This window comes from Leptodactylus fuscus, chromosome 7 (assembly GCF_031893055.1).
Source record: "Leptodactylus fuscus isolate aLepFus1 chromosome 7, aLepFus1.hap2, whole genome shotgun sequence".
NCBI lineage: Eukaryota > Metazoa > Chordata > Amphibia > Anura > Leptodactylidae > Leptodactylus > Leptodactylus fuscus.
In genome coordinates, this window is record NC_134271.1 from 133,999,007 (window position 1) to 134,024,715 (window position 25,709).

Genomic DNA, 25,709 nt, shown 5'->3' on the forward strand with positions numbered 1-25,709 from the left:
GAAAGTGGCCGACCCCCTTTAAGGGGTAAATAATGAATGCCGGGGTCACTTTTTCTCTTTAGTGCTAATTTTAAGCTAAGAATTTATCAGAGTCCATTATATAGGTCATATCATTTAAAACAAACATCTGTCCATTAAGTTTAGGTGTTCAGGTGATTCTTCCCCATAAAGCAACATTCTAGTATTTTCATCTGAATCTTTAGTAGGACAATTTAATGAACACACACGAATATTTTCACCGATAGTCCAAACTGAGAAAAATGGATATACTGAAGCTGAATTTCCCAATTTCTTCTTAAATGAATAGATTAATAGGCCTTTATCTGCGTCATAAAAAGCAACTTTACCTGTTGGTAAGTTTATATATATACCAATATGCCGAAGACCCTTGGGGACTTTAATATTGATAGGATGATCTTCATACACCTTGTAGATTCCTCCATCTAACTCTAGCACCCAAATTCCTTCATCTGGTGAAATATTCAGCTTCCCTTTCCTGTTGATATTTTCATAGGCCACTCCAATAGTCCAGTGTGTGGCATCTTCAACATTCACCTTCTAGTATTTCTGGTCATTGGATAGAGGTTCCTTTCCAAGGACATATAGTCGTGTGTCAAACCTTTTCTCGTTGTCTGGAACCTTTTGCCGCTCCAGTGTCCTTGACAAACACTTAAGGTCATCTGAAATTCTCAGATCGGGATGAGCAGTTTCTGGATCGAGACAGACATCAACTAGAAAAGGGAACATATTGAAAAAAAAACGTGGTCTTACATGAGGAACTGTTAGGGAGAACTGTAAGAGTTAATAAAATAAATACTAATGTTATCAAAGTAAAAAATAGTTTTTAGTTAATATACTGTGGAGGAAATTTTGTAACCCATCTACACCAGTTTTTTTTTTTTTTTTTTTGCATAGATGGGTTTGAAGGTGGTTATTTTTTGGTGTATATTATTTTTCCAATGATTTACCAGATTACTCCTCCTGTGCCCCACTTGCCACTTTTATGAAAGGGGTGCTGAGCTAGGCGGGCCAGGGTGGGAAGGCCTTGGACTAACAAATTTACTATAACTCGCAACAGAAATCCAGAATGAGTTACACCTGAAATCTATGTCAGTTCTTAATAATTCAGGTGCATATCGCACCAGCTGCGTATTTTATAAAAGGGGTTGTCCGATTTTAACCCCTTCCCACCGATGGAACTTTTCGACTTCCTGACCAAGCTCGATTTTTCAAAACTGACACGTGTCACTTTATGTGGCAATAACTTTAAAATGCTTTAACTTACCAAAGTGATTTTGAGATTGTTTTTTCGTAACACATTATACTTCATGTTAGTGGTAAATCTTGGTAGATATGTTTTGTGTTTAATTATGAAAAAATAGGAAATTTGGTGGAAATTTTGAAAAATATGCATTTGATAAAGTTTGAAATGATGTGCATTGCATACAGATAGTCAGACCGCCAAAATTATATCATAAATCTCATGTCCCAGATCTCTGCTTTATGTCACATCAAACTTTAGTTGCCCTTTTATTTTTAACCGACATTAGAAGGTTTACAAGTGAAACAACAATATTCTAAATTTTCAAGAAATTTCCAAAACCCATTTTTTAACCCCTTCCCGCCGATGGCATTTTTTGATTTTCGTTTTTCGTTTTTGACTCCCCTCCTTCTAAACCCCATAACTTTTTTATTTCTCCGCTCCCAGAGCCTTACGAGGTCTTAATTTTTGCGGGACAAATTTTTCTTCATGATGCCACCATTAATTATTCTATATAATTTACTGAGAAGCAGGAAAAAAATTCAGAATGGGGGGGATTTGAAAAAATGCATTACTGCGACTTTCTTACGGGCTTTGGTTTTACGGCGTTCACTGTGCAGCCAAAATGACATGTCCCCTGTATTCTGTGTTTCGGTATGGTTCCAGGGATACCAAATTTATATGGTTTCATTTACATTTTGACCCCTTAAAAAAAGTCCAAAACGGTGTTAAAATTTTTTTTTTCTAAAAGTCGCCATATTCTGACAGCCATAACTTTTTTATACGTAAGTGTACAGGGATGCATAGGGCGTCTTTTTTTGCGGGGCCGGGTGTACTTTTTAGTTTTACCATTTTCGGGAAATGTTATTGCTTTGATCACTTTTTATTCAAATTTTTATCAGAATCAAAACAGTGAAAAAACGGCGGTTTGGCACTTTTGACTATTTTTCCCACTACGGTGTTTACCAAACAGGAAAAAAATTTCTATAGATTTGTAGAGCGGGCGATTTCAGACGCGGGGATACCTAACATGTGTATGTTTCACAGTTTTTAATTACTTTTATATGTGTTCTAGGGAAAGGGGGGTGATTTGAACTTTTAAGACTTTTTATATATTTTTATATTTTTTTTTTACTTTTTAAAAAAATTTTTTTTTGCATTTATTAGACCCCCTAGGGGTCTTGAACCCCAGGGGGTCTGATCACTAATGCAATGCATTACAATGATAATGCATTGAAATGAATTGCAAAAAATCATCCTTTCTTTTGCAGGCTGCATAGACCAGCCTGCAAAAGAGAGAATTTGCAGACAAGCCTGGGAGCCTTGTAAAGGCTCCCGGCTCTCATGGCAACGTGACGTCGGCCCTGGAGCATGCTCCAGGAGCCAGCGATCACCGGCAAAATGGCGGCGCCCATGTGCTGCCGGGAAAATGGCGCCTCCGGCGCTTTTGACCGTGGAGCCGGAGGGGTTAAAGCAGTAGACACTCGGTGGCTATGGCGGCCGCCCAGCTCCCGGGTGGTCGCCATAGTTACAGACTCGACATGCGCCGTACTATTACGGTGCATGTCGGGAAGGGGTTAAAGGACTAATCCAGTTATGAAGGGGTTTTTGAAAGACCCTTGTATTAAACCCCCATTTTCAAAACTGCACCCCTTAAATAAGCCAAAACAACATATACCTAGTATTTTAACCCTATAAGTGCTTAACAGGAATTAAGACAAAATGGAGGTGAAATTTACACATTTGATTTTATTTTGCTAATATTTTCGTTTAGCCCTAGAATTTGCACATTCACAAGGGGTTAAAGGAGAAAACGCATCCCACAATTTGTTATGCAAGTTCTCCAGACTACCATAGTACCCCACTTGTGGGTGTAAACTAATATATGGACGCACAGTGAGACGCAGGAGGGAAGGTGCGCCAAGGAGCTTTTAGAGGGCAGATCTGGCTGTGATCAGTTTCAGGAACCATGTCGCATTTACAAAGCCCTTGAGGTGTCAAACAGTGGAAACCTCTAGAAAGTGACCCCATTTTGAAAACCGCACCCCTCAAAGAATTTATCAAGTGATGTAGTAGCATTAGTAATCCCGAAGTGAATGTGTAAGCTGTGCGGAGTAAATTGGGTCACCAAATCCCATTCTATTTTCCCACTAGCTCCTATGACACGGACGGGGAAGAGGGGCATTCTGGGGGATCAGCGCTGGTGTCTTCTCTCTCATAAGCTCTAAATATGGGGGGTCCCTGAAAACGCTCGCACTGCTTACACATTTCCTTCTAGTCGCAGCCACTTATGTCCTAATGATTTGGCGACTTTTGGGGTTTTTGTCTTCACATTGTACAAGCTAGATTTTTATTTTCTGGCAATGTGGCCATATGAGGGCTTGGTATTTGCGGTATTAGATGAGCTTTTCAATGCCACCATTTTGGGGTGCCTGTAACTTATTGACTACATTTTATTAACTCTTTCTGGGTGGGATGTAAAAGGAAACATCAATTCTGGCATTGCTTTTTAGCATTTTTTTTTTCCCGTGCAGCGTACAACATAAGTAACATGTTACCTTTATTCTGCGGGTCAGTACGGTTACGGCGATACCTCATTTATATTATTTTTTAATGCGTTGCTATTTGTGCAGAATAAAATTCAATTGAAGGGAAAAAAATCAATTATTTTTGCACCGCCATCTTCTGAAAGGCATAACATTTTTATTTTTCGGTAGACAGAGCTGATTGAGGGCTTATTTTTTGCGGGATGACCTCTGCTTTTTATTGGTACCATTTTGGTTTTCATCTGACCATTTGATTACTTTTTATTGAACATTTTGTAAGGCAAAGGTGGTGAATAATCATTATTTTGTGCGGTTTTCTACGTTTTTTTTACGCCGTTCGGGTTAAATAATGTTTTAATTTTATTGTTCAGGTTATTACGGACGCGGTGATACCAAACGTAATTTTTTTTTTTTTTTCTTTATTTTACATAATAAAACATTTTATATGGGAAAATTGGATTTTTGGGGCTTTATTTATTTCTAATTTATTTTAAACTTATTTAAACTTTATTTCTGCTTTTTTTTTCTGTCCCCATGGGGGATTGAAGCAGTGATCTGCTGATCACTGCTTAACAACATGTATGCTGCAATACATGTGTATTGCAGTGTACAGGAAGCTGTCAGCCTGTGTGGACGCACGGGACTGACAGCTTCCATTTTGGCAGGATCAACCAGGTACGTGGAGGGGGAAGTGATGGGGCAGACCTGAGGTCACTGATCAGACCCCGGGCTGCCCATTACCAATACCGGCACCATTATATACAGAAACCCCTGAGATGTTGGCGGTCATGTTTGACCGCCGGTATCTCATGGGTTAACACCCGCAATCAGACCTGGTTCCGACCACGGGTGTTACAGGGCATTGTCAGCCGTAACATACGGCTGACACTCGCAGGGCTTGGTGCGCACACAGGTTCTTTAGGCCAGGTTCACACTGGGTTTTCTTTGTCCGAAATCGGAGGCGGAGGCCGCCTCAGGTTGCAGTCCAAAATATGGTTAGCTGCGACTGGATGCCGATGCAGCGTAGATCCAGTCACGCACTCTGCTCTGGATTAGGCCCAAATGAATGGGCATAGTTGGGAGGAGGGAGTGTCTTCAGGCGGAGTTGCGAGGAGACTCCGCCTGAAGAATAAGCATGTCCGATCTGACCGGCTCCCATTGTTTTCAATGGGAACTGTCTTTTTGGTCAGGATTTTGAGGTGTATACGGCCTCAAAATCCTGACCAAAATACCCCGTGTGAACTCAGCCTTAATATTCTCTGTATTTCAAAGGGTCTCACATGTTTTCCATGTCTTATGTTACTAAGGTTTTTTTCATGTAATTGGCATTATTCCACTTCTATTACAGCATATAAACAATAATTGTCTATGCATGCAGTGAAGGTGATTTATCCTAACAATTGCACAGTAGAAATTCTAGTGGTAGTTGAGAATGTTGATACTCTATAGTAGTCTGTACAGTTCAAGTCCTGGACACTGATCACAGACTGTAGCATGGCAGAGGGTGCAAATGTAGAAAAATGTTCCTGCAAATTATAATATACCGCACATACCTGAGTGTTTCATTGCTTGTTTAAATTCTAGAGAAGAAGACAAAATAATACATCTAGTCACAAGAGGTAAAACATATAAAGTTTAAACGGGTTTTCCCCAAAAAATATATATTTATATTTTTTAACAGACAAAAATGTGATGAAATTAATTTTTCCTACTGAAACCAAATAAAAAATCCCTACCCTTTTGCAGACATGTGTGACCAACACAATCTGTGTTGCAATAAACTTACTGGTCCTGATCATGTGCCATTCATTGGGCAAATGACTTCAGTTGGTAGTCACACCCACCATCATACCTCCCAACTTTTGAAGAACCGAAAGAGGGACAAAATGTGCGTAGCGCGCCACAGCAAATTTAGCCCTGCCCACTTTTGTTGACTCCGCCCACTCGTTAATTTTTCATTTGCCCGCACACAGTATAATCCTCCTACAGTCACCCGTAAATTAAATGTCCCCCCTCTATCTCTCCTCCAGTTTCATATACATCCTTCATCTGCCCCCAGTTTCATGTCCCCCTTCCATCTCTGCCCCCAGATTCATGTCCCCACATCTCTGCCCCAGTTTCATGTCCCCTCCATCTCTGCCCCCAGATTCATGTCCCTCCAGATTCATGTCCCCCCTCCATCTCTGCCCCCAGATTCATGTCCCCACATCTCTGCCCCCAGTTTCATGTCCCCTCCATCTCTGCCCCCAGATTCATGTCCCTCCAGATTCATGTCCCCCCTCCATCTCTGCCCCCAGATTTATGTCCCCCATCTCTGCCCCCAGATTCATGTCCCCCATCTCTGCCCCCAGATTCATGTCCCCCCTCCATCTCTGCCCCCAGATTCATGTCCCCCATCTCTGCCCCCAGATTCATGTCCCCACATCTCTGCCCCCAGATTCATGTCTCCACATCTCTGCCCCCAGATTCATGTCCTCTCCATCTCTGCCCCCAGATTCATGTCCCTCCAGATTCATGCCCCCCCTCCATCTCTGCCCCCAGATTCATGTCCCCCATCTCTGCCCCCCGTGTCATGCCGTCCTCTCCATCTCTGTCCCCAGTGTCATGCCGTCCTCTCCTTCATCTGCCCCCAGATTCACATTCCACCTCCACATTAAACTTACCTTCTCCTCCGCTCCCTCACCGCTCTCTGCACGCCTCTCTCGCTGACACATATGCGGCTGAAGGAAGGAGCTGACACAGGTCAGCTCCTCGCTTCAGCCGCATATGTGTCAGCGAGAGAGACACGCAGCGGCGAAGCGATGAGCTGACCTGTGTCAGCTCCTTGCTTCAGCCGCATAAGTGTTCAACTCAGATCTGCGTCCTATGGACGCAGATCTGAGTTGAAATCGGGACATACCTCCCTCCAACCGGGACCACGGGACATATCACCCAAATCGTGAATGTCCCGCGGAAATCGGGACGGTTGGGAGGTATACCCACCATGAGTATGATGTCATCACTGATGAAAGCAGCATTTTTCTAAACTTAATTGACTGCCAGGATAGCCAGGGGGAGATGGGGGCTGGTCTGATCACAAGATTACCCAGCAATTGGTTCTCACATAAGATGATACCAGTAATCAGAGACAGCCACAGCAAGTAAGGAAGACAAACACATTTATGATTTGTTTTATTTTTTACAGTTCTAGCCTCTGTGTATGGAGGGGCCGCTGTAAGGCATTATACTGTGTGGAGAGACCACTATAGAACATTATACCATGTGTAGGTCACTATGGGACATTTTACTGTATTGTGGTCACTAAGAAACATACTGTGTGGAGTGGCCACTAGGGACATCATACTGTATTGTGGTTATTATGGGATATAATACTCGCAGGGGCCACTAGGGACATCATATTGTATTGTGGTCATTATGGAACATTATACAATGCGGAGGGGCCAATAAGGACATCATACTGTATTGTGGTCATTATGGGATATAATACTCGGAGGGGCCACTAGGGACATCATATTGTATTGTGGTCATTATGGAACATTATACTGTGTGGAGGGGCCACTAGGGACATCATACTGTATGTGGTCATTATTGAACACTACTGAGTAGAGGGGCAACTAAGGGACATTATTCTTAAAGAGGTTATCCAAGAATTGGTTCAAAATATTTTTTTCCTCTAAAACCTGGATGTGTCTTATCATAAGGTACATTCTATAAAGTGAAAACTACAATATATTCTTCAGGTTGGCTTTGAACAATCATTTTATTTCAGCAAGCTGAGGCTACACATTGAAGAAAAGTTGCATTTTTATTACAGATTTTTCAGTAGCTTTTGAACCAAAGCCAAGAGCCTCTTAGGGTCCATTCACAGAGTTTTTGGTGAGGATTTTGTTGCTGAATCTTTGTCAGAATCCACGTAGAAAAAACACCTCCGCATAGAGTTCTATGGTTTCCACTAGCTTTTTTTTCGCTTTGGGCCTAATCTGGAGTGGAGTGCGCGACTGGATGCCGATGTACTGCAGCGGCATCCAGTCGCAGCTACCTGTATTTTGGACCGGAACCTGAGGCAGCCTCTGCCTCAGGTTCCAGACCAACAAACCCCGTTTGAACCCAGCCTTGCAACAAAATCTGCAACAAAAAAGCTACATTTCCGCAACGTAGGGCCTCAGCCTTAGGGCCCATTCCCATGGAGTAATGCTGCACTCATTCTGACACGTAAACATGTGTCAGAGTGAGCACTTCAAAAGCAGAATCCCATTGACTTCAATGGGCTCCATTTAATGCGTGTAAGACATTGAAATCAATGTGTTAAAAAGCCTCCCATTGATTTCATTGTGTAGAGCGCGTAAGACAGAACCCATGGAAGTCAATGGGATTCTGTTTTGAAGCGCTCACTCTGAAATGTGTTTACGTGTCAGAATGAGCACAGCGTTACTCCATGGGAACAGGACCTAAGGCTGAAGCCCTACATTGCGGAAATGTAGCTTTTTTGTTGCAGATTTTGTTGCATTTTTTTAAGCCAAAGCCAAGAGTGGATTGAGCAGAAGGCAGAAGTATAAGAACTTCTTATATATTTCCCATTCCTCATGTAGCCATTCTTGGCTTTGGCTCAATAAACCGCAACAAAATCTTCAACAAAAAAAGCTGCGTTTCTGCAACGTGGAGCACCAGCCTTAGGCTGAGTTCACACTGAGTTTTTTTGTCAGGAATTTGGTCAGGAATCTGCCTCAAAATCAGCCTCCAAAAAAAGCCTCCCAGTAGAGTTCTAATTTTAGGGTCCATTCACACGAAGGAAAATGGCAGAATTTTCCTCTAGCAGAAAATTCTGTTAGTGGAAAAAAAAGCTGGCAGAACCCATTGAAGTCAATGGGAGGCTTTTTTTTTTTTTTTCAGCGCTGAAATTCCACATTAAAATCCTCACCATTTTCCTCCGTGTGAATGGACCCTTAAAGTTGAGGCTCAAAAAAAAAAAAAACGGCAATATCTGCATCAGTAAGTAAAATTTGCAGCTATTATGCGACCATGGAGAATCCGTTTTTATGAATTCCTCCTCCCCAGACTTGAGTCTATTGAGGGATCCATGAAAATACAGTTTTTTCACAATCCGTTAAAACAGTGTCAAAAATGGCCATGTGAATGCACACACTGAAATCAATGTGTTCTAAAAATGGCCACGTGACACCTTTTCCATCTTTGGCAATTGTTTTTCAAAATGCAGTGAGCTCTGGCTATGGAATTTTTTTTCCAGGCGTTTTCCTATCAATTTAATTCCATGAAAAAAAAAAAAAAATTCCCAGGAAAAAAATGTAGAAACATTACTGTGAATAAAAAATGCCAATTGAAAAACATGCATTCAAAAAAATCAAAAGGAATACAGATGTTTTTATGTTTTTTTTTTTTTTTTTCCAAAAAAGTTTTCAATGGAACATTTTTTTTAAACACTAAATATATGTAATTTACCTTTTTTAATGGCTTTTCTTTTCTTTTCTGCAAAAAAAAATTTTATTTTTTTTTAATGAACATTGACTTTTATTAGTAGAAAAAAAATTAGAGCGTTAAAAAATTATATCTTGCTGTCCATATAATTTATATCCTTTTTATGTATATATCCCTTCCTATACACCTTAATATGTACATATAGCAGATAGACAGGATAACAGAATAAGGGTAAGCTCACACCGAGTTTTTTGGTCAGAATTTTGAGGTCATATCCGCCTCAAAATCCTGACCAAAAAGACAGCTCCCATTGAAAACAATGGGAGCCGAGCCAGTTTGCTCATTCTTCAGTCCGTTTTGCCTCGTGATTCGGCCTGAAGACACTCCCGACTAGGCCCATTCATTGGGCTTAATCTGGAGCGGAGTGCGGGATTGGATGCCGGTGCAGTGCACTTGCATTCAGTCGCGGCTACCCATATTTTGGACTGGAACCTATTTACCTGTGTTCGGCTAAAAAGTCTGTCTGATATGAGGTCTTTCATGACCTATGGAAACAATATTTGTTTTAATGGAATTAAAGGGGTTTTCTTGGAAAATACAGAAGTGGGACTGCAGGCACAGAGGACTTTTTTTTCTGTTAACTGAGACCCAGTGCCGCACCTCCCATGAGGCAACCTGAAGCAACCGCTTCAGGTGGCGCTATGCCAGGGCCCCGGGGAGGGCGGCATTTTTGCTTACCTAAGCCAGTCCAGGACAAACTGTCCTGGACTGGCTTAGCGTCACCAAGCGGTGGATTGGCGAGACCGCTGGAGCAGCGCTGCTCCAGCAGCCTCCCCTCACGCTCAGGCAGAGAGCAGGTCCTCTCCGTGCCTGCTCTCTGCCTGCTAACGCCGCTCCACCCCGCCCCCTCCTCCCGGGGGGGGGGCTTTCTGTCATCCTCCTAGGGCAGTGAAAAAGGCAGGTTCACTCCTGCTGAGACCCCATTATAGTTAATGACCGCCATTTTAGTGGTCCACCTCTCCATTGTTCAGGTTCCCCAGCAAACCCAACGATGGAGAGCTGGCACTACTGTGAACCGAGCCAAATACAAGAATGACAGTTGTCGGTGAATGTTTTGATGTCATGAGTGTTTACAAGAAAGAGGAAAAGCTTTTCCTCAAGGTCTCCTGCACACAGGTGAAGAAGGGTTAGGAAATTTAGTCCATACTAGAGATGGGAGAACTTCTGAGGATTTGCCTCATTAGGGGTTTGGCAGCTCAGGTCCCTGTGAAGCATGGTATTTTCCAAAAAAACAATCAGACTTTGATGGAAAGAAACCTAAAGGAGTTTATTTTAAGATAAAAAATAATTCATCAAAAAATATCCATACTGTGTACAACAAAATCCTTACACTTCAGGCTGCTGTAGTTCCACAAACTTTCCACCATGTCAACTCCACCAACTGCCAGATTACAGTCTAGTGGGATCATTAGACATTTCCCATAATCCTCTGCAGTTTTCTCTATAAAACCCTGGAGTTGCTGCAGACTTGCCTCTTATATGGTCAGGGCAGACACACCCTAGTGCAGCTCCACTACTGCAGGTAAGGAAATAAAGCACTTCTTTATACATCCATTTTTTGTGATGGTTTCCTTAGTTTTGGTACATTGTTCCCAGGTGGCAAGACCAGAAATAGAAGAAAAATAGAGCATTAGGTGCCCGGGCCAATGAGGAAAGAAAGAAACAAGAAATAAAAATTTTACCAGACCTGGGAACTCATGTATCACAACTAAGGTTACATAGAGGAAATCAGTTGCAAACCTAAAACAAAACATTTCACCTCTTCACAGTCCCTGATTTAAGGTCGAACAAGTTTGGAATGAATCACATATTGGCTTAAAACCTATTGTAGAACTGTCTCTCTGCTGCTACAAACCTATCTATCTATCTATCTATCTAATTTCTAGCCCTTTAAGGCAAACACCACTGAAATTATGTCAAGATTGTCATGACGCTTGGCATGCCCATGTCACCACTGAGGCACAAAGTGTCCAGTGCCCAATACGTGTCCAGTTGTCACCAAACAAGAGGAAGTTGAGACTCCACGGACTGTTATACCCCAAACCACCCACCCATATAGTGGTCACCAACTAAGAGGAAGATGAGACTCCACGGACTGTTAAACTCAAATCAGCCACCCCACCCCACTCCCCCATACTCTCCCCCTCAACTCCAACTCCCCCCCCCCCCACACACACACACTTTACTAGCTTTGGCAATGCCAAATATCCATTCGGACATGCCAATAAAGCTGATTTGATTTGATTTGAAAGACCTCAGTGTGACCCTAGGATGCTGACATGATGTCACTGGGATAACACTGAATATCGCATGGAGGATCATAAGAGTTAAGGGTAGGTGAGTATGATTTTTTTCCCCACTTCCATAGAGGCAACCCCAGAATATAACACAGCAACCATTTTAGCTCACGCAAGAAAATTAGTTTGTTTTCGTATAAAATTGGAACAATTTGAAATATTCAGGTCCAACCTGGCTCGGCTTGCTCATATATTGGACAGATTTCCTGGCTTGAACCCAGTTAGGATACCTGGATTTCAATCATTTTAGTGATCTATGGTGCAAAGAGTCTTGTGTTGGTCTGGCTTGGTCTGGTGGCAGGGTTGTTGCCGGACCACTGGGTCACTCCCCCTGTGGGTGTCATGTTGTGGCAGTTGCTGTGCAATGCCACACCTGCTAGAGTAGGGACCCACTACAAAGAGGTCGCCGTGAAGTGGTTAGTTGGTTATGCAACTTGATCAATATGTATACTAAAGAACTAGAGATGAGCGAACAGTGTTCTATCGAACACATGTTCGATCGGATATCAGGCTGTTCAATGTGTTCGATTCGAATCGAACATCACGTGGCAAACTCCAAAAAAATTTGATTCCCCTCCCACCTTCCCTGGCGCTTTTTTTGCACCAATAACAGCGCAGGGGAGGTGGGACAGGAACTACGACACTGGAGGCATTGGAAAAAGTCATTGGCTGCTGAAATCAGGTGACTTCCATTTTAGACGAATAGTGGATTTCAAATCTGGGTCATATGAGAATGTGAACTTTGTGACTAAGAGAGAGGGATAGCTGTACAGGCAGGGATAGCTAGGGATAACCTTTATTTAGGTAGGAATGTTATTAAAAATAACTTTTTGGGGCTCTATCGGGTGTGTAATTGTGATTTTTGTGACAAACTTTTCCCCATAGGAATGCATTGGACAGCGCTGATTGGCCAGAGTACAGAATTCAACCAATCAGCGCTGGCTCTGCTGGAGGAGGCGGAGTCTAAGATCGCTCCACACCAGTCTCCATTCAGGTCCGACCTTAGACTCCGCCTCCTCCGGCAGAGCCAGCGCTGATTGGCCGAAAGCTGGCCAATGCATTCTTATGGGTATGCAGAGACTTAGCAGTATTGAGCCAGTTCTGGTCAACTACACCGTGTGCCGGTCAGCCCATCTGATATAGCAGAGCCGAGTGTGCTCGGCTCTGCTACATCAGATGTAGCAGAGCCGAGGGTGCACTAGAACCCTTATGCACACTCGGGTCTGCTACATCAGATGTAGTAGAGCAGAGGGTGCACTGGAACCCTTATGCACACTCGGCTCTGCTACATCAGATGTAGCAGTGCCGAGGGTGCACTGGAACCCCTGTGCAAACTCAGCTCACGCTAATAGAATGCATTGGCCAGCGCTGATTGGCCAATGCATTCTATTAGCCCGATGATGTAGAGCTGAATGTGTGTGCTTAGCTCAACTACTCCACCGGCGTAGTTGAACTAAGCACACACATTCAGCTCTACTTCATCGGACTAATAGAATGCATTGGCCAGCACTGATTGGCCAGAGTACGGAATTCGACAAATCAGCGCTGGCTCTGCTGGAGGAGGCAGAGTCTAAGATCGCTCCACACCAGTCTCCATTCAGGTCCGACCTTAGACTCCGCCTCCTCCGGCAGAGCCAGCGCTGATTGGCCGAAGCCTGGCCAATGCATTCCTATGGGTATGCAGAGACTTAGCAGTGCTGAGCCAGTTCTGCTCAACTACACCGTGTGCCGGTCAGCCCATCTGATATAGCAGAGCCGAGTGTGCACACTCGGCTCTGCTACATCAGATGTAGCAGAGCCGAGGGTGCACTAGAACCCTTATGCACACTCGGCTCTGCTACATCAGATGTAGCAGAGCCGAGGGTGCACTAGAACCCTTATGCACACTCGGCTCTGCTACATCTGATGGGCTGACCGGCACACGGTGTAGTTGAGCAGAACTGGCTCAACACTGCTAAGTCTCTGCATTCCCATAGGAATGCATTGGCCAGCGCTGATTGGCCAGAGTACGGAATTCTAGTGCACACTCGGCTCTGCTATATCAGATGGGCTGACCGGCACACGGCCGAAGCCTGGCCAATGCATTCCTATGGGTATGCAGAGACTTAGCAGTGTTGAGCCAGTTCTGCTCAACTACACCGTGTGCCGGTCAGCCCATCAGATGTAGCAGAGCCGAGGGTGCACTAGAATTCCGTACTCTGGCCAATCAGCGCTGGCCAATGCATTCCTATGGGGAAAAGTTAGCTTGCGAAAATCGCAAGCTGACAGGGATTTCCATGAAATAAAGTGACTTTTATGCCCCCAGACATGCTTCCCCTGCTGTCCCAGTGTCATTCCAGGGTGTTGGTATCATTTCCTGGGGTGTCATAGTGGACTTGGTGACCCTCCAGACACGGATTTGGGTTTCCCCCTTAACGAGTATATGTTCCCCATAGACTATAATGGGGTTTGAAACCCGTTTGAACACTCGAACAGTGAGCGGCTGTTCGAATCGAATTTCGAACCTCGAACATTTTAGTGTTCGCTCATCTCTACTAAGAACCTCATGTTTAGTATTGTAGAATTTGCTGAGAAGCACAAGATCAATGTATAAGACTGGGATGTGTGGCCATAACTTTCTTTTTTTTAATACATATGATGCAGAGAGTCTCTCTCTCCTTGTAGTATGCAATATTATACATTATACTGGACTGTGAAGCTGCAAGGAAACAGAAACTCCTAGTATTAGAGATTCCTATGATGCAAGGGGTCCCGGTCTCAAGACTAGATTCAAACTACACATGATCTGGGATTTCTGGACCATAATTTCCAATATGCATGGGATCCAACTTGATTGACATGTCAGTGTTATAGTCAGTATGTGGCCAAACGGGCGCTCGTGTAAGAGGCCACAGGAAAATTGCTGACGGACATCTGGCTGAAGATGCGGCCGATGACGCAGAGGCAGTCGGGAGAAGAAGATGGAGGCAACACCTGGAGAGTCTTCGGACAGCACAGGGGAAGTTAAGAGAAGAATAGCCTTTCTTAAGGCTATTCCGATGTGTTCTTAGTTAATAACGGGATTCTAATGATAGAATCCCTTTAAATAGGGCAAGAAAAAAATGCTAAGAAAAATGCAGCAGAAAAAAGTGATGCAATTTTTTCTGTAGCAAGTGAACAGAATATTTAATAAAACCTTATTTGATAAAATGTTTTCAATACATACAGTCCTATGAAAAAGTTTGGGCACCCCTATTAATCTTAATCATTTTTTGTTCTAAATATTTTGGTGTTTGCAACAGCCATTTCAGTTTGATACATCTAATAACTGATGGACACAGTAATATTTCAGGATTGAAATGAGGTTTATTGTACTAACAGAAAATGTGCAATATGCATTAAACCAAAATTTGACCGGTGCAAAAGTATGGGCACCCTTATCATTTTATTGATTTGAATTCCCCTAACTACTTTTTACTGACTTACTGAAGCACAAAATTGGTTTTGTAACCTCAGTGAGCTCTGAACTTCATAGCCAGATGTATCCAATCATAAGAAAAGGTATTTAAGGTGGCCAATTGCAAGTTGATCTCCTATTTGAATCTCCTCTGAAGAGTGGCATCATGGGCTACTCAAAACAACTCTCAAATGATCTGAAAACAAAGATTGTTCAACATAGTTGTTCAGGGGAAGGATACAAAAAGTTGTCTCAGAGATTTAACCTGTCAGTTTCCACTGTGAGGAACATAGTAAGGAAATGGAAGACCACAGGGACAGTTCTTGTTAAGCCCAGAAGTGGCAGGCCAAGAAAAATATCAGAAAGGCAGAGAAGAAGAATGGTGAGAACAGTCAAGGACAATCCACAGACCACCTCCAAAGAGCTGCAGCATCATCTTGCTGCAGATGGTGTCACTGTGCATCGGTCAACTATACAGCGCACTTTGCACAAATAGAAGCTGTATGGGAGAGTGATGAGAAAGAAGCCGTTTCTGCACGTACGCCACAAATAGAGTTGCCTGAGGTATGAAAAAGCACATTTGGACAAGGCAGCTTCATTTTGGAAACAAAAATTGAGTTGTTTGGTTATAAAAAAAAAGGCGTTATGCATGGCGTCCAAAAAGAAACAGCATTCCAAGAAAAACACTTGCTACCCACTGTAAAATTTGGTGGAGGTTCCATCATGCTTTGGGGCTGTGTGGCCAATGCCGGCATCGGGAATCTTGTTAAAGTTGAGAGTCGCATGGATTCCACTCAGTATCAGCAGATTCTTGAGAATAATGTTCAAGAATCAGGGACGAAGTTGAAGTTACGCCGGGGATGGATATTTCAGCAAGACAATGATCCAAAACACCGCTCCAAATCCTCAGGCATTCATGCAGAGGAACAATTACAATGTTCTGGAATGGCCATCCCAGTCCCCAGACCTGAATATCATTGAACATCTGTGGGATGATTTGAAGCGGGCTGTCCATGCTCGGCGACCATCTAACTTAACTGAACTTGAATTGTTTGTCCAAAATCCCTTCATCCAGGATCCAGGAACTGATTAAAAGCTACAGGAAGCGACTAGAGGCTGTTATCTTTGCAAAAGGAGGATCTACTAAATATTAATGTCACTTTTCTGTTGAGGTGCCCATACTTTTGCACCGGTCAAATTTTGGTTTAATGCATATTGCACATTTTCTGTTAGTACAATAAACCTCATTTCAATCCTGAAATATTACTGTGTCCATCAGTTATTAGATATATCAAACTGAAATGGCTGTTATAAACACCAAAATATTTAGAACTAAAAATGATTAAGATTAATAGGGGTGCCCAAACTTTTTCATAGGACTGTATAATGCAATAAATAAAAAAATATATAAAATGACCACACAATTGCAAATTGCCCTTCAGGAAATAAACTGGGTAAAATAAAAAAGAAATAAATAATTTGAGAATAAATTTAGAAAACAAAAAATTATATCCCAATTCTAGTTTCTCACCTTTGTTTTTGTGTACTGCGATGCAGGAAACCATCCCAATTATAATGAGGGTAAGTAAAGCATGTGCAACAATGTGTCCTGTGTTACTCTTAGGAAATACAGAATCTAGGATAGAGATACATATAAAATTAAATTCAACAGTAACAAACCATTTCCCTTTAGCTTTGTTTTCCCCCTTCCCCCTCTAAGCTCCTTAGTGAACACATTGGAGGCTAAAATATTCACTTTGTAGTAGGGCCAGAGTCACTGCTCCCAATCCTGGCCGTACTGCACAATGGCTGATCTTTTCACTTCCAGTCAATGGTGCCCCTGATCATTGGTTCTGTTTGCTCAAACACCTGATAAAGGGGTAACTCCCCGAAATCTTACAAAGGCATTGGCATAGGAAATCTAGATGGATAGAAGATTCTTTGAGAGGTGTTGTCTAGAGATGAGCGAGTAGTATTCGATCGAGTAGGTATTCGATCGAATACTATGGTATTCGAAATACTCGTACTCGATCGAGTACCACTCGCTATTCGAATGGAACAGTTCGATGCAGAACCAGCATTGATTGTCCGAATGCTATACAGTCGGTCAATCAACGCTGGTTCTTCTCCTACTTTTAGAAGTCTTCTCCGTGCAGCTTCCCCGCGGCGTCTTCTGGCTCTGAATTCACTCTGCCAGGCATCGGGCCTGGGCAGAGCTGACTGCGCATGCCCGCTTGTAGTGCGGACATGCGCCGTCGGCTCTGCCCAGGCCTGATGCCTGGCAGAGTGAATTCAGAACCGGAAGACGCCGTGGGGACGCTGCACGGAGAAGACTACTCGGAGGATCCAGCCCGACCCTTACTCGTGGACTTGGTAAGTATAATTTGATCGAAAGTTGCCTACCCCTGAAACGAGCATTTTCCCCCCATAGACTATAATGGGGTTTGATATTCCATAGTCGAATATTGAAGGGCTACTTGAAATGAATATCGAATTTCGAACATTTTACTGTTCGCTCATCTCTAGTGTTGTCCTACTTACACGTTTCTGTTATATATTGGATGTGTCCATTGGAATAAAATACTGCAATTGTTTTTGGTCAAGCTTATAGTTTTGTCCTATTATTTTGCTTTTTGGCATTTAAGGGAATGTGGCTAGTCCCTTCAGGAGTTGGGCACAAACTTGAGATTAATCTTTAGTGTGCTGCCTGATATCTACACTACAAGCCCTCTTATTCATAATCTCATCATAAATCATGGTTAATGTTCACATCTCAATAACTTTACCTGATAAATAAAGGGACACATTTATTGGGTGTTCTGGGTATGAGTTTTGTATGACGCACGTCCTTTTGGATTCTTCAGTAAACATGATAGAGATGTTAATGTTGTACAATCCGTCCTCGGTCTTTTGGATTGACTTTGACAATTCTGTCACCTTTTTCTCGTCTTCACTAAGCCATTGCCCGTCTGGCTTTGGATACCACCCAGATGAAGAGCATGACACTTTAAGGTTCAGTGCGTCAGTCTCCATTAACAAAACCGGACTTGTACCAATTGCTTTATTTAAAGAAATCAGAAAATAAGTTAGACACATTGTATTGTATGTATAAAATACTTATTGTAGCACCAACATAGACATTCTATTTTGTTTTTTTGACATAATTTAAGTGGATGGGTCAGAAAGCCCATTTACCCTACAAGGGAACCAAATCAAATCGGCTTTATTGGCACGTCCGAATAGATATTTGGCATTGCCAAAGCTAGTAAAGTGATGGTGGTGGTGGGGGAGTTGGAGTCGAGGGGGAGAGTATGGGGGGCTGATTTGGGGTATAACAGTCCATGGAGTCTCGTCTTCCTCTTAGTTGGTGACCACTATATGGGGAGGTGAGGTGTGGCGGGTGGTTTGGGGTACACTGAGTTCACCGATGTTGCAGATGTTGAGATAAAGGCAATGGCTCAAAAGTGGCTGGTAAATGATATTATAGCTTGTATTGCAGATCAAATGTAGTAACTATAACCTGATCTTTACAAATGTAAGCCTATAGATATTAAAATATATTCAATGTAAAACATTTTGTCCAAGCTGGTGGCTAACAAATAGGGTTGAGCGATCGGGAGCAGAAAAGATTGGATTCCGATTGGCAATCAAGTAAATTTCACTATCGCGATCAGAATTCCGATCCCGATCTTTTCTGGCGGGATCGAGGTCAGAGGTTATCTCAAGATCGGCTCAACCCTATGCATGTATATATCAGTAATAGGGTTGAGAGATCGGGAAAGATCGGATCCTGATCGGCGATCGAGCAAATTTCACGATTGGGATCGGTTGGAAAATTATCGAAAATCGGCTTTTAAAAATGATCCTGAAATTTCAAGATCGGCTCAACCCTACTAACAAAATAAAGATACTACCAGGTAAGGCTAGGTTCACACTAGCGCTCACTCTCCATTTGGGGATTCCGTCCCTCATTCCACTTGAAGAATTGGGCAGGGACCCAACAGATTCCATTATAGTCTAAGTTCCATCGGTTTCTGTGAGTAACCAATTTTTAAGAGGATTGGGTTTTCTAGTGGACCCGAAGAATGGAAACCCATACGCTAGTGTGAACCTAGAGTAAAAGTAATCCTATTACTTGATATTCAGCAAAAGATTTGGACATTCGTTTTGTTGAATTCTACAGTATACAGACAATGATAAAGATTTGTAATGGAGCTTTCTCATGGAGACTCAAAGTGAAGGAGTGAAGGGAGTGTTATGGAGTTGGGGAGTTAGTGGCTGCCATACAAGTGTTCATCTACAATACCCACAAAACTCATCCCCACTACCTATTTACAAAATAAGGACAACTACCTGATATGGATCTCACTGGATAGCACAGGGGCTGTAACATCCTTGTTGGTTCTATAGGTTATAGTAGAAGTACCAACTGGTTGCCTTAGTCTGTTATTGCAATGTACATGATATGCCATGATATATATGAGATGCTATAATATCTGGCATATTGCCAGCAGACTACTATTGCTAAGAAGAGTTATGCCCTAATAGGGAGAAGTGTTGCTTTATTGTCACTTTAACAATACTCTTGTAACTATTATACAACAATAAAGTCATTTGACTTCTGTAGCTTGGGTCGGAGCCTCTTAAAGGGATCCTATCATTCAGATGAAATTTTTTGTGACTAACACGTCGGAATAACCTTAAGAAAGGTTATTTGTCTCCTACCTTTAGATGTCTTTTCCGCGCCACTCAAATAGCACTGGGGGTGTCCCCAATGCTGCAAGAGAACTCTCCAGCGATGCCTCCATCTTCTTCAGGAATGTCCTCTTCCTGTGTCTTCTTCTGGCGCAGGCGGTGAAACTTGTAGGCTCTGCCTGAGGCAACAAGAAAAATGCATGCTTACACAGTAAATAAGCAGCTATTTTCTTGTGGGCATGCACAGTTGACTCTGGCCAAGGCCTACAAGTTTTACCACCTGCTCAGAAAGAGGACGTTCCTGAAGAAGATGGAAGCATCACTGGAGAGTTCTCTTGCAGCATTGGGGACGCCCCCAGTGCTGTGAGTGAACTCATTTGCATACCGGCAAAAACTGGGATTTCTACGGAACGGCGGTGCGGAGAAGACATCTAAACATAGGAGACAAATAGCCTTTCTTAAGGAAATTCTGATATGTCAGTCACAAAAAATTCCATCTGAATGAAAGGATCCCTTTAATCCTAGCATAACTCGTACTAGTGGGAATGGATTAGGAGTGGTGTAGGAAATGTCAGTCTTAGCAAATGCCAACCAAAGTTTCTATAGGTCAAACATGTTCTGTGGGGGGCCAACCGTGCTGCCATACAGTGTTGAACATTAGATCTTAGAGACAGCTTTTGGTTCTTGAGTTAGTTTTGTATAATCATTGTGAATTCCATAGCAATGTTACACTGTATACAAGAACCTTGGCTACAATTCTATGCTATGCCTGTGCAAAAACAATTGTATATTTCACTTACCTCGTGGTAGTATTTCTATTCTGGCCTCATCAAACATAAAGTTATTCTGAAAGTAGCATGTATATAGACCTTTATCGGAGGGTTGAATGTTGTGCATCTCCAGAGTAACATTTCCTTTTTCTATTCCAGTCTTCACCAGTTTTATGCGCCCATTATATGCCTGATGGTTCTCCTCCATTCCTTTGCGATATTTGTAAATGACTGATCCATCGTTCACTCTGATCCACTGAATCTCCATGTCCACGGCGCTTACTTCAGGCTTCAGGTAACAATTGATGAAGGCACCTTCACCAATATCTACTGTCATAGATGATGATGAACTGTAAACTGCAAACTGTTCTATAAGCGAAGATAGTATGTTTAATATACAACAGAGACTTGTACAATTACACAAATAATCAGTGTATCAATGTCTACGATCTGTATAAAAATGTTCTCTTGAGCCCTACATAGTGTGCATTGCGTTCTTTTCCACTTCTCATAGAAAGTCTTCTTTCTGTCCCTATCATACTTATACAGAGACCAGTGTTTCCGTAGGTATAATTCATAGGTGGCTTTTTTTTAAAATCGCAGGATTTCCACTGCAGTAATGTATGGATGAGATTAACCAGAATCCCATCCACTTTGCAAATGCCATAAAAGGCCATAGTTTATGTGATTCAAACTGACAATAGGAATATATTTGCCAGATAAAAGGCAAATATCCCAAATATTGCTGCCTATATCCTGAATGGGAAGGACAAGAAAAGAAACAGGAGAGGGCTGTCCACTTGTGATATCTCAAAGTTGTGTAAATTATCTTTTGGCATCTGGCATGGGAAGTCAGTGACGTGGAAACTTCTGCTGCCACCCTCATCTTTGATGTACTCAAGACATAATCAGTTGTGACTTCCACAACCATACATGGTTAGAGGCCATCTGGCCCATTCTGTACTCCTCCATTGCTTTATTTTTGCCCAAATGGGGTTACACTATGTGCCACACGGTGCTTGTTGTTATCTCTAAGTACACATCAAACATTGACTGACTAGACTTCTTACACTGAAGTTGCAGGAGGACGATCATTGTGAGTGTATATTTTTCTAATCTCCAAAGATCAGCTAATAACACTGAGTAAAGTTCTTCTGTGTGCTCGAAGGTCATATTCCCATTTTGTGGAAAAGTGATGCCAGTGATAATCATGGATATATATATACAGTATATATATATATATATATATATATATATATATATATATATATATATATATATACACACTCACCAGCCATTTTATTAGGTACACCATGCTAGTAACGGGTTGGACCCCCTTTTGCCTTCAGAACTGCCTCAATTCTTCGTGGCATAGATACAACAAGGTGCTGGAAGCATTCCTCAGAGATTATGGTCCATATTGACATGATGACATCACACAGTTGCCGCAGATTTGTCGGCTGCACATCCATGATGCGAATCTCCCGTTCCACCACATCCCAAAGATGCTCTATTGGATTGAGATCTGGTGACTGTGGAGGCCATTGGAGTACAGTGAACTCATTGTCATGTTCAAGAAACCAGTCTGAGATGATTCCAGCTTTATGACATGGCATTGCATTATCCTGCTGAAAGTAGCCATCAGATGTTGGGTACATTGTGGTCATAAAGGGATGGACATGGTCAGCAACAATACTCCGGTAGGCTTTGGCATTGCAACGATGCTCAATTGGTACCAAGGGGCCCAAAGAGTGCCAAGAAAATATTCCCCACACCATGACACCACCACCACCAGCCTGAACCGTTGATACAAGGCAGGATGGATCCATGCTTTCATGTTGTTGACGCCAAATTCTGACCCTACCATCCGAATGTCGCAGCAGAAATCGAGACCCATCAGACCAGCCAACGTTTTTCCAATCTTCAATTGTCCAATTTCGATGAGCTTGTGCAAATTGTAGCCTCAGTTTCCTGTTCTTAGCTGAAAGGAGTGGCACCCGGTGTGGTCTTCTGCTGCTGTAGCCCATCTGCCTCCAAGTTCGACGTACTGTGCGGCGTTCAGAGATGCTCTTCTGGCTACCTTGGTTGTAACGGGTGGCTATTTGAGTCACTGTTGCCTTTCTATCAGCTCGAACCAGTCTGGCCATTCTCCTCTGACCTCTGGCATCAACAACGCATTTCCGCCCACAGAACTGCCGCTCACTGGATGTTTTTTCTTTTTCGGACCATTCTCTGTAAACCCTAGAGATGGTTGTGCGTGAAAATCCCAGTAGATCAGCAGTTTCTGAAATACTCAGACCAACCCTTCTGGCACCAACAACCATGCCACGTTCAAAGGCACTCAAATCACCTTTCTTCCCCATATTGATGCTCGGTTTGAACTGCAGGAGATTGTCTTGACCATGTCTACATGCCTAAATGCACTGAGTTGCCGCCATGTGATTGGCTGATTAGAGATTAAGTGTTAACGAGCACTTGGACAGGTGTACCTAATAAAGTGGCCGGTGAGTGTGTGTGTGTATATATATATTATATATGAGAGATAGGAGTAGCTTAATATATTACCATAAGAAAATATTATAATAAAAGTAGAGAATTACCTGCACTAGAAAGATTAACATTGACGACAATAAACCAAATGACCAAACTTGATACCAAATTCACTTTAGTGCTTCTGAAAAGTAAAAATAATTAGTTATTGCTACTATGTAATTTTTACTATTATATTACTGTAATGTAAGGACTATATTATGACTGCACTATTACTATACAACTACTATAATGCCTGGACTATACTATCACTGTACTATTACTATATATTAGAAATATAAAAGAAAACAATATGGTTCATGGGTGAACATGTGCGTGTGTGTGTGCACAAACACACACATTAACTGATGTGCATAGTCATAACCAGGGATGCTACTAGGAAAGGCCAAAAAAAGTTTAGACCCCTTTATTCATCAGCCTCTAAATTATCAGCTTGAACACATCATCATTAGAGATGAGCGAGTAGTACTCGATCGAGTAGGTGTTCGATCAAATACTACAGTATTCTAAATACTCATACTCGATCGAGTACCACTCGCTGTTCGAATGTAAAAGTTTGATGCAGAACCAGCATTGATTGGCAGAATGCTATACAGTCGGCCAATCAACGCTGGTTCTTCTCTTACCTTTAGAAGTCTTCTCCCTGCGCAGCACTCCCACGTCCTCTTCCGGCTCTGCATTCACTCTGCCAGGCATCGGGCCTGGGCAGAGCTGACTGCGCATGTCTGCTTGTAGTGCGGGCATGCGCAGTTGGCTCTGCCCAGGCCCGATGCCTAGCAGAGTAAATTCAAGGCCGGAAGAGGATGCGGGGACGCTGCGCAGGGAGAAGAATCCAGCCCGACCCTCACTCATGGACTTGATAAGTAGAATTTGATTGAATGTTGCGTACCCCTGAAACAAGCATTTCCCCCCATAGACTATAATGGGGTTCGAAACCCGTTCGAACAGTCGAACAGTGTGCGGCTGTTCGAATCGGATTTCGAACCCCGAACATTTTAGTGTTCGCTCATCTCTAATCATCATCAAACCCCTTCTTTATAAGTTCTCTAAACAGACCCTTTAATAACATATCAGAATACACTCAGAAGTTACAGAAAGACCTCAAAATAGTTCACTGCTTCATTGAAAGTTCTGATATTGGTTATTACCAAGACACTGTATGCACTGACTCTCACAGCATATTAGTGCTGGCTAGCATAAGCTCTTGTACTCTGAGATAAGCCCCACAAAGAATATTCTATACAGGCCAGAGATTTGAAGCTTAGAAAGAGCGAGAATAATGACTCTACTTTTCTTGGCAGATCAGCGAGAGAACATTGACCAGAATCAGAGCATTGTGCCCAGTCTATTATTCCCTGGCACTGTGGGCCCCATAGTAGTAGAAGTAGGTAGCGCACAGACCCACCTACATGAACATTCATACATATATACATAGTGCATTGGGGAGAAATACCGATTTGGATGGTGAAAACCTATATACAGCACCATGTCATATATTCATTTTAAATACTGTAAGATATAAGCGAAAGCTTCTTTATTCATTTTATCAATCTGTTGGTTGTTGTGTACCAAAAAAGGAAACTACATTTAGCAGGAGCAGTGGATTGTTACACTATAATTTTGGCCAATTTCTGGTGTAAGGTATGCTAAATCTGAGGTGGTCAGTTACTACTAAACCAAAAAATTGCAGTTGTTAGAGGGATTCCTTAAATTGATAAAATCTCACATTACTGTGAGAATACATTCAGATGACTGAAAAACGTCCATTTTTTCCAAGGAGCTCCTGATTTCACAGATTCCCTATACATTTGAATGTATGGTGGGATCTATGAAAAAGGAATAAAAATAGTACACAACCTATATTTTGATGGTCCATGGTCCAGCTTCTTATGAAAGAGACTTCCTTTTAGCCTATGTATTCAATTTAATACACAAGATTTTTGGGTACACCAATGCGAGTCATATATTGTAGCTGCTCTCTGCTCCAGGGCCATAAATAATAGTTTCCCCCTTTCCTAAAAATAATAAAGTATTGGAAATCTGAACTCGTAAATCAGAAGAATCCTTAAAAACTCAAAGCCAAAAGACTGGACTACAGAGAATGAATATTACCCTTGGTTCACATCGGCGTTTGGTAATCTGTTTGGACTACCGAATGCATTTGCAAGCGCTGCGCAGGGAAAGCACACGGACCCCATAGACTATAATGGGGTCTGTGTGCTTGTCATGAGATCTATGCATGAGTCATGCAGACAGAAAAGTAGATTGTGAAGTACTTTCCGGTCCGCATGTTCCCTGCGGAGATCTCACGTCAAGCGCACAGACCCAATTATAATCTATGGGGATCTGTGTGCTTTCTCTGTACACCATTTGCAAATGCATTCGGGGGGGTCCCCATGCGGACTCCCCCAAACGGATAACCGACACAGATGTGAACAAGGCCTTAGCCTTCACCCCAATAACAAGATTGCTGCTTGTAAATTAAAACTGTGCAAAATCAAAAGAAATATGTAAGATTTTATAGTTACAATTATACAAAGTTACAATGTCATTAAATACAGAAAGTCAAAATTGGTCATTAAATATATTGCCAAGTATGACTTCAAACAGCCAAAGGAAGTTGTAAAGTCAGCCATACTCACTTCTTGGAGTTCATTGTCG

General features: G+C 42.3%; 1 protein-coding gene across 1 annotated transcript; it reads right to left on the reverse strand.

The window, feature by feature from the left end:
• On the reverse strand, positions 1-25,709 carry LOC142214256 (butyrophilin subfamily 2 member A2-like). The gene is made up of 8 exons (XM_075283152.1): positions 25,691-25,709; positions 23,099-23,172; positions 20,529-20,867; positions 17,820-18,092; positions 16,565-16,669; positions 9,265-9,291; positions 5,361-5,387; positions 1-731 (listed from the first exon to the last, which is right to left on the reverse strand). The coding sequence occupies exons 1-8, from the start codon at positions 25,702-25,704 to the stop codon at positions 559-561; spliced, it is 1,032 nt and encodes a 343-aa protein (XP_075139253.1). The 5' UTR covers positions 25,705-25,709; the 3' UTR covers positions 1-558.

Coding starts and splice junctions, on each gene's coding strand:
- LOC142214256 (XM_075283152.1), bottom strand. Junction 20,868..23,098: donor TGTTAATCTTTCTAGTGCAG/GTAATTCTCTAC, acceptor CTTCGCTTATAG/AACAGTTTGCAGTTTACAGT. Junction 732..5,360: donor ACAAGCAATGAAACACTCAG/GTATGTGCGGTA, acceptor TCCCTTTTCTAG/TTGATGTCTGTCTCGATCCA.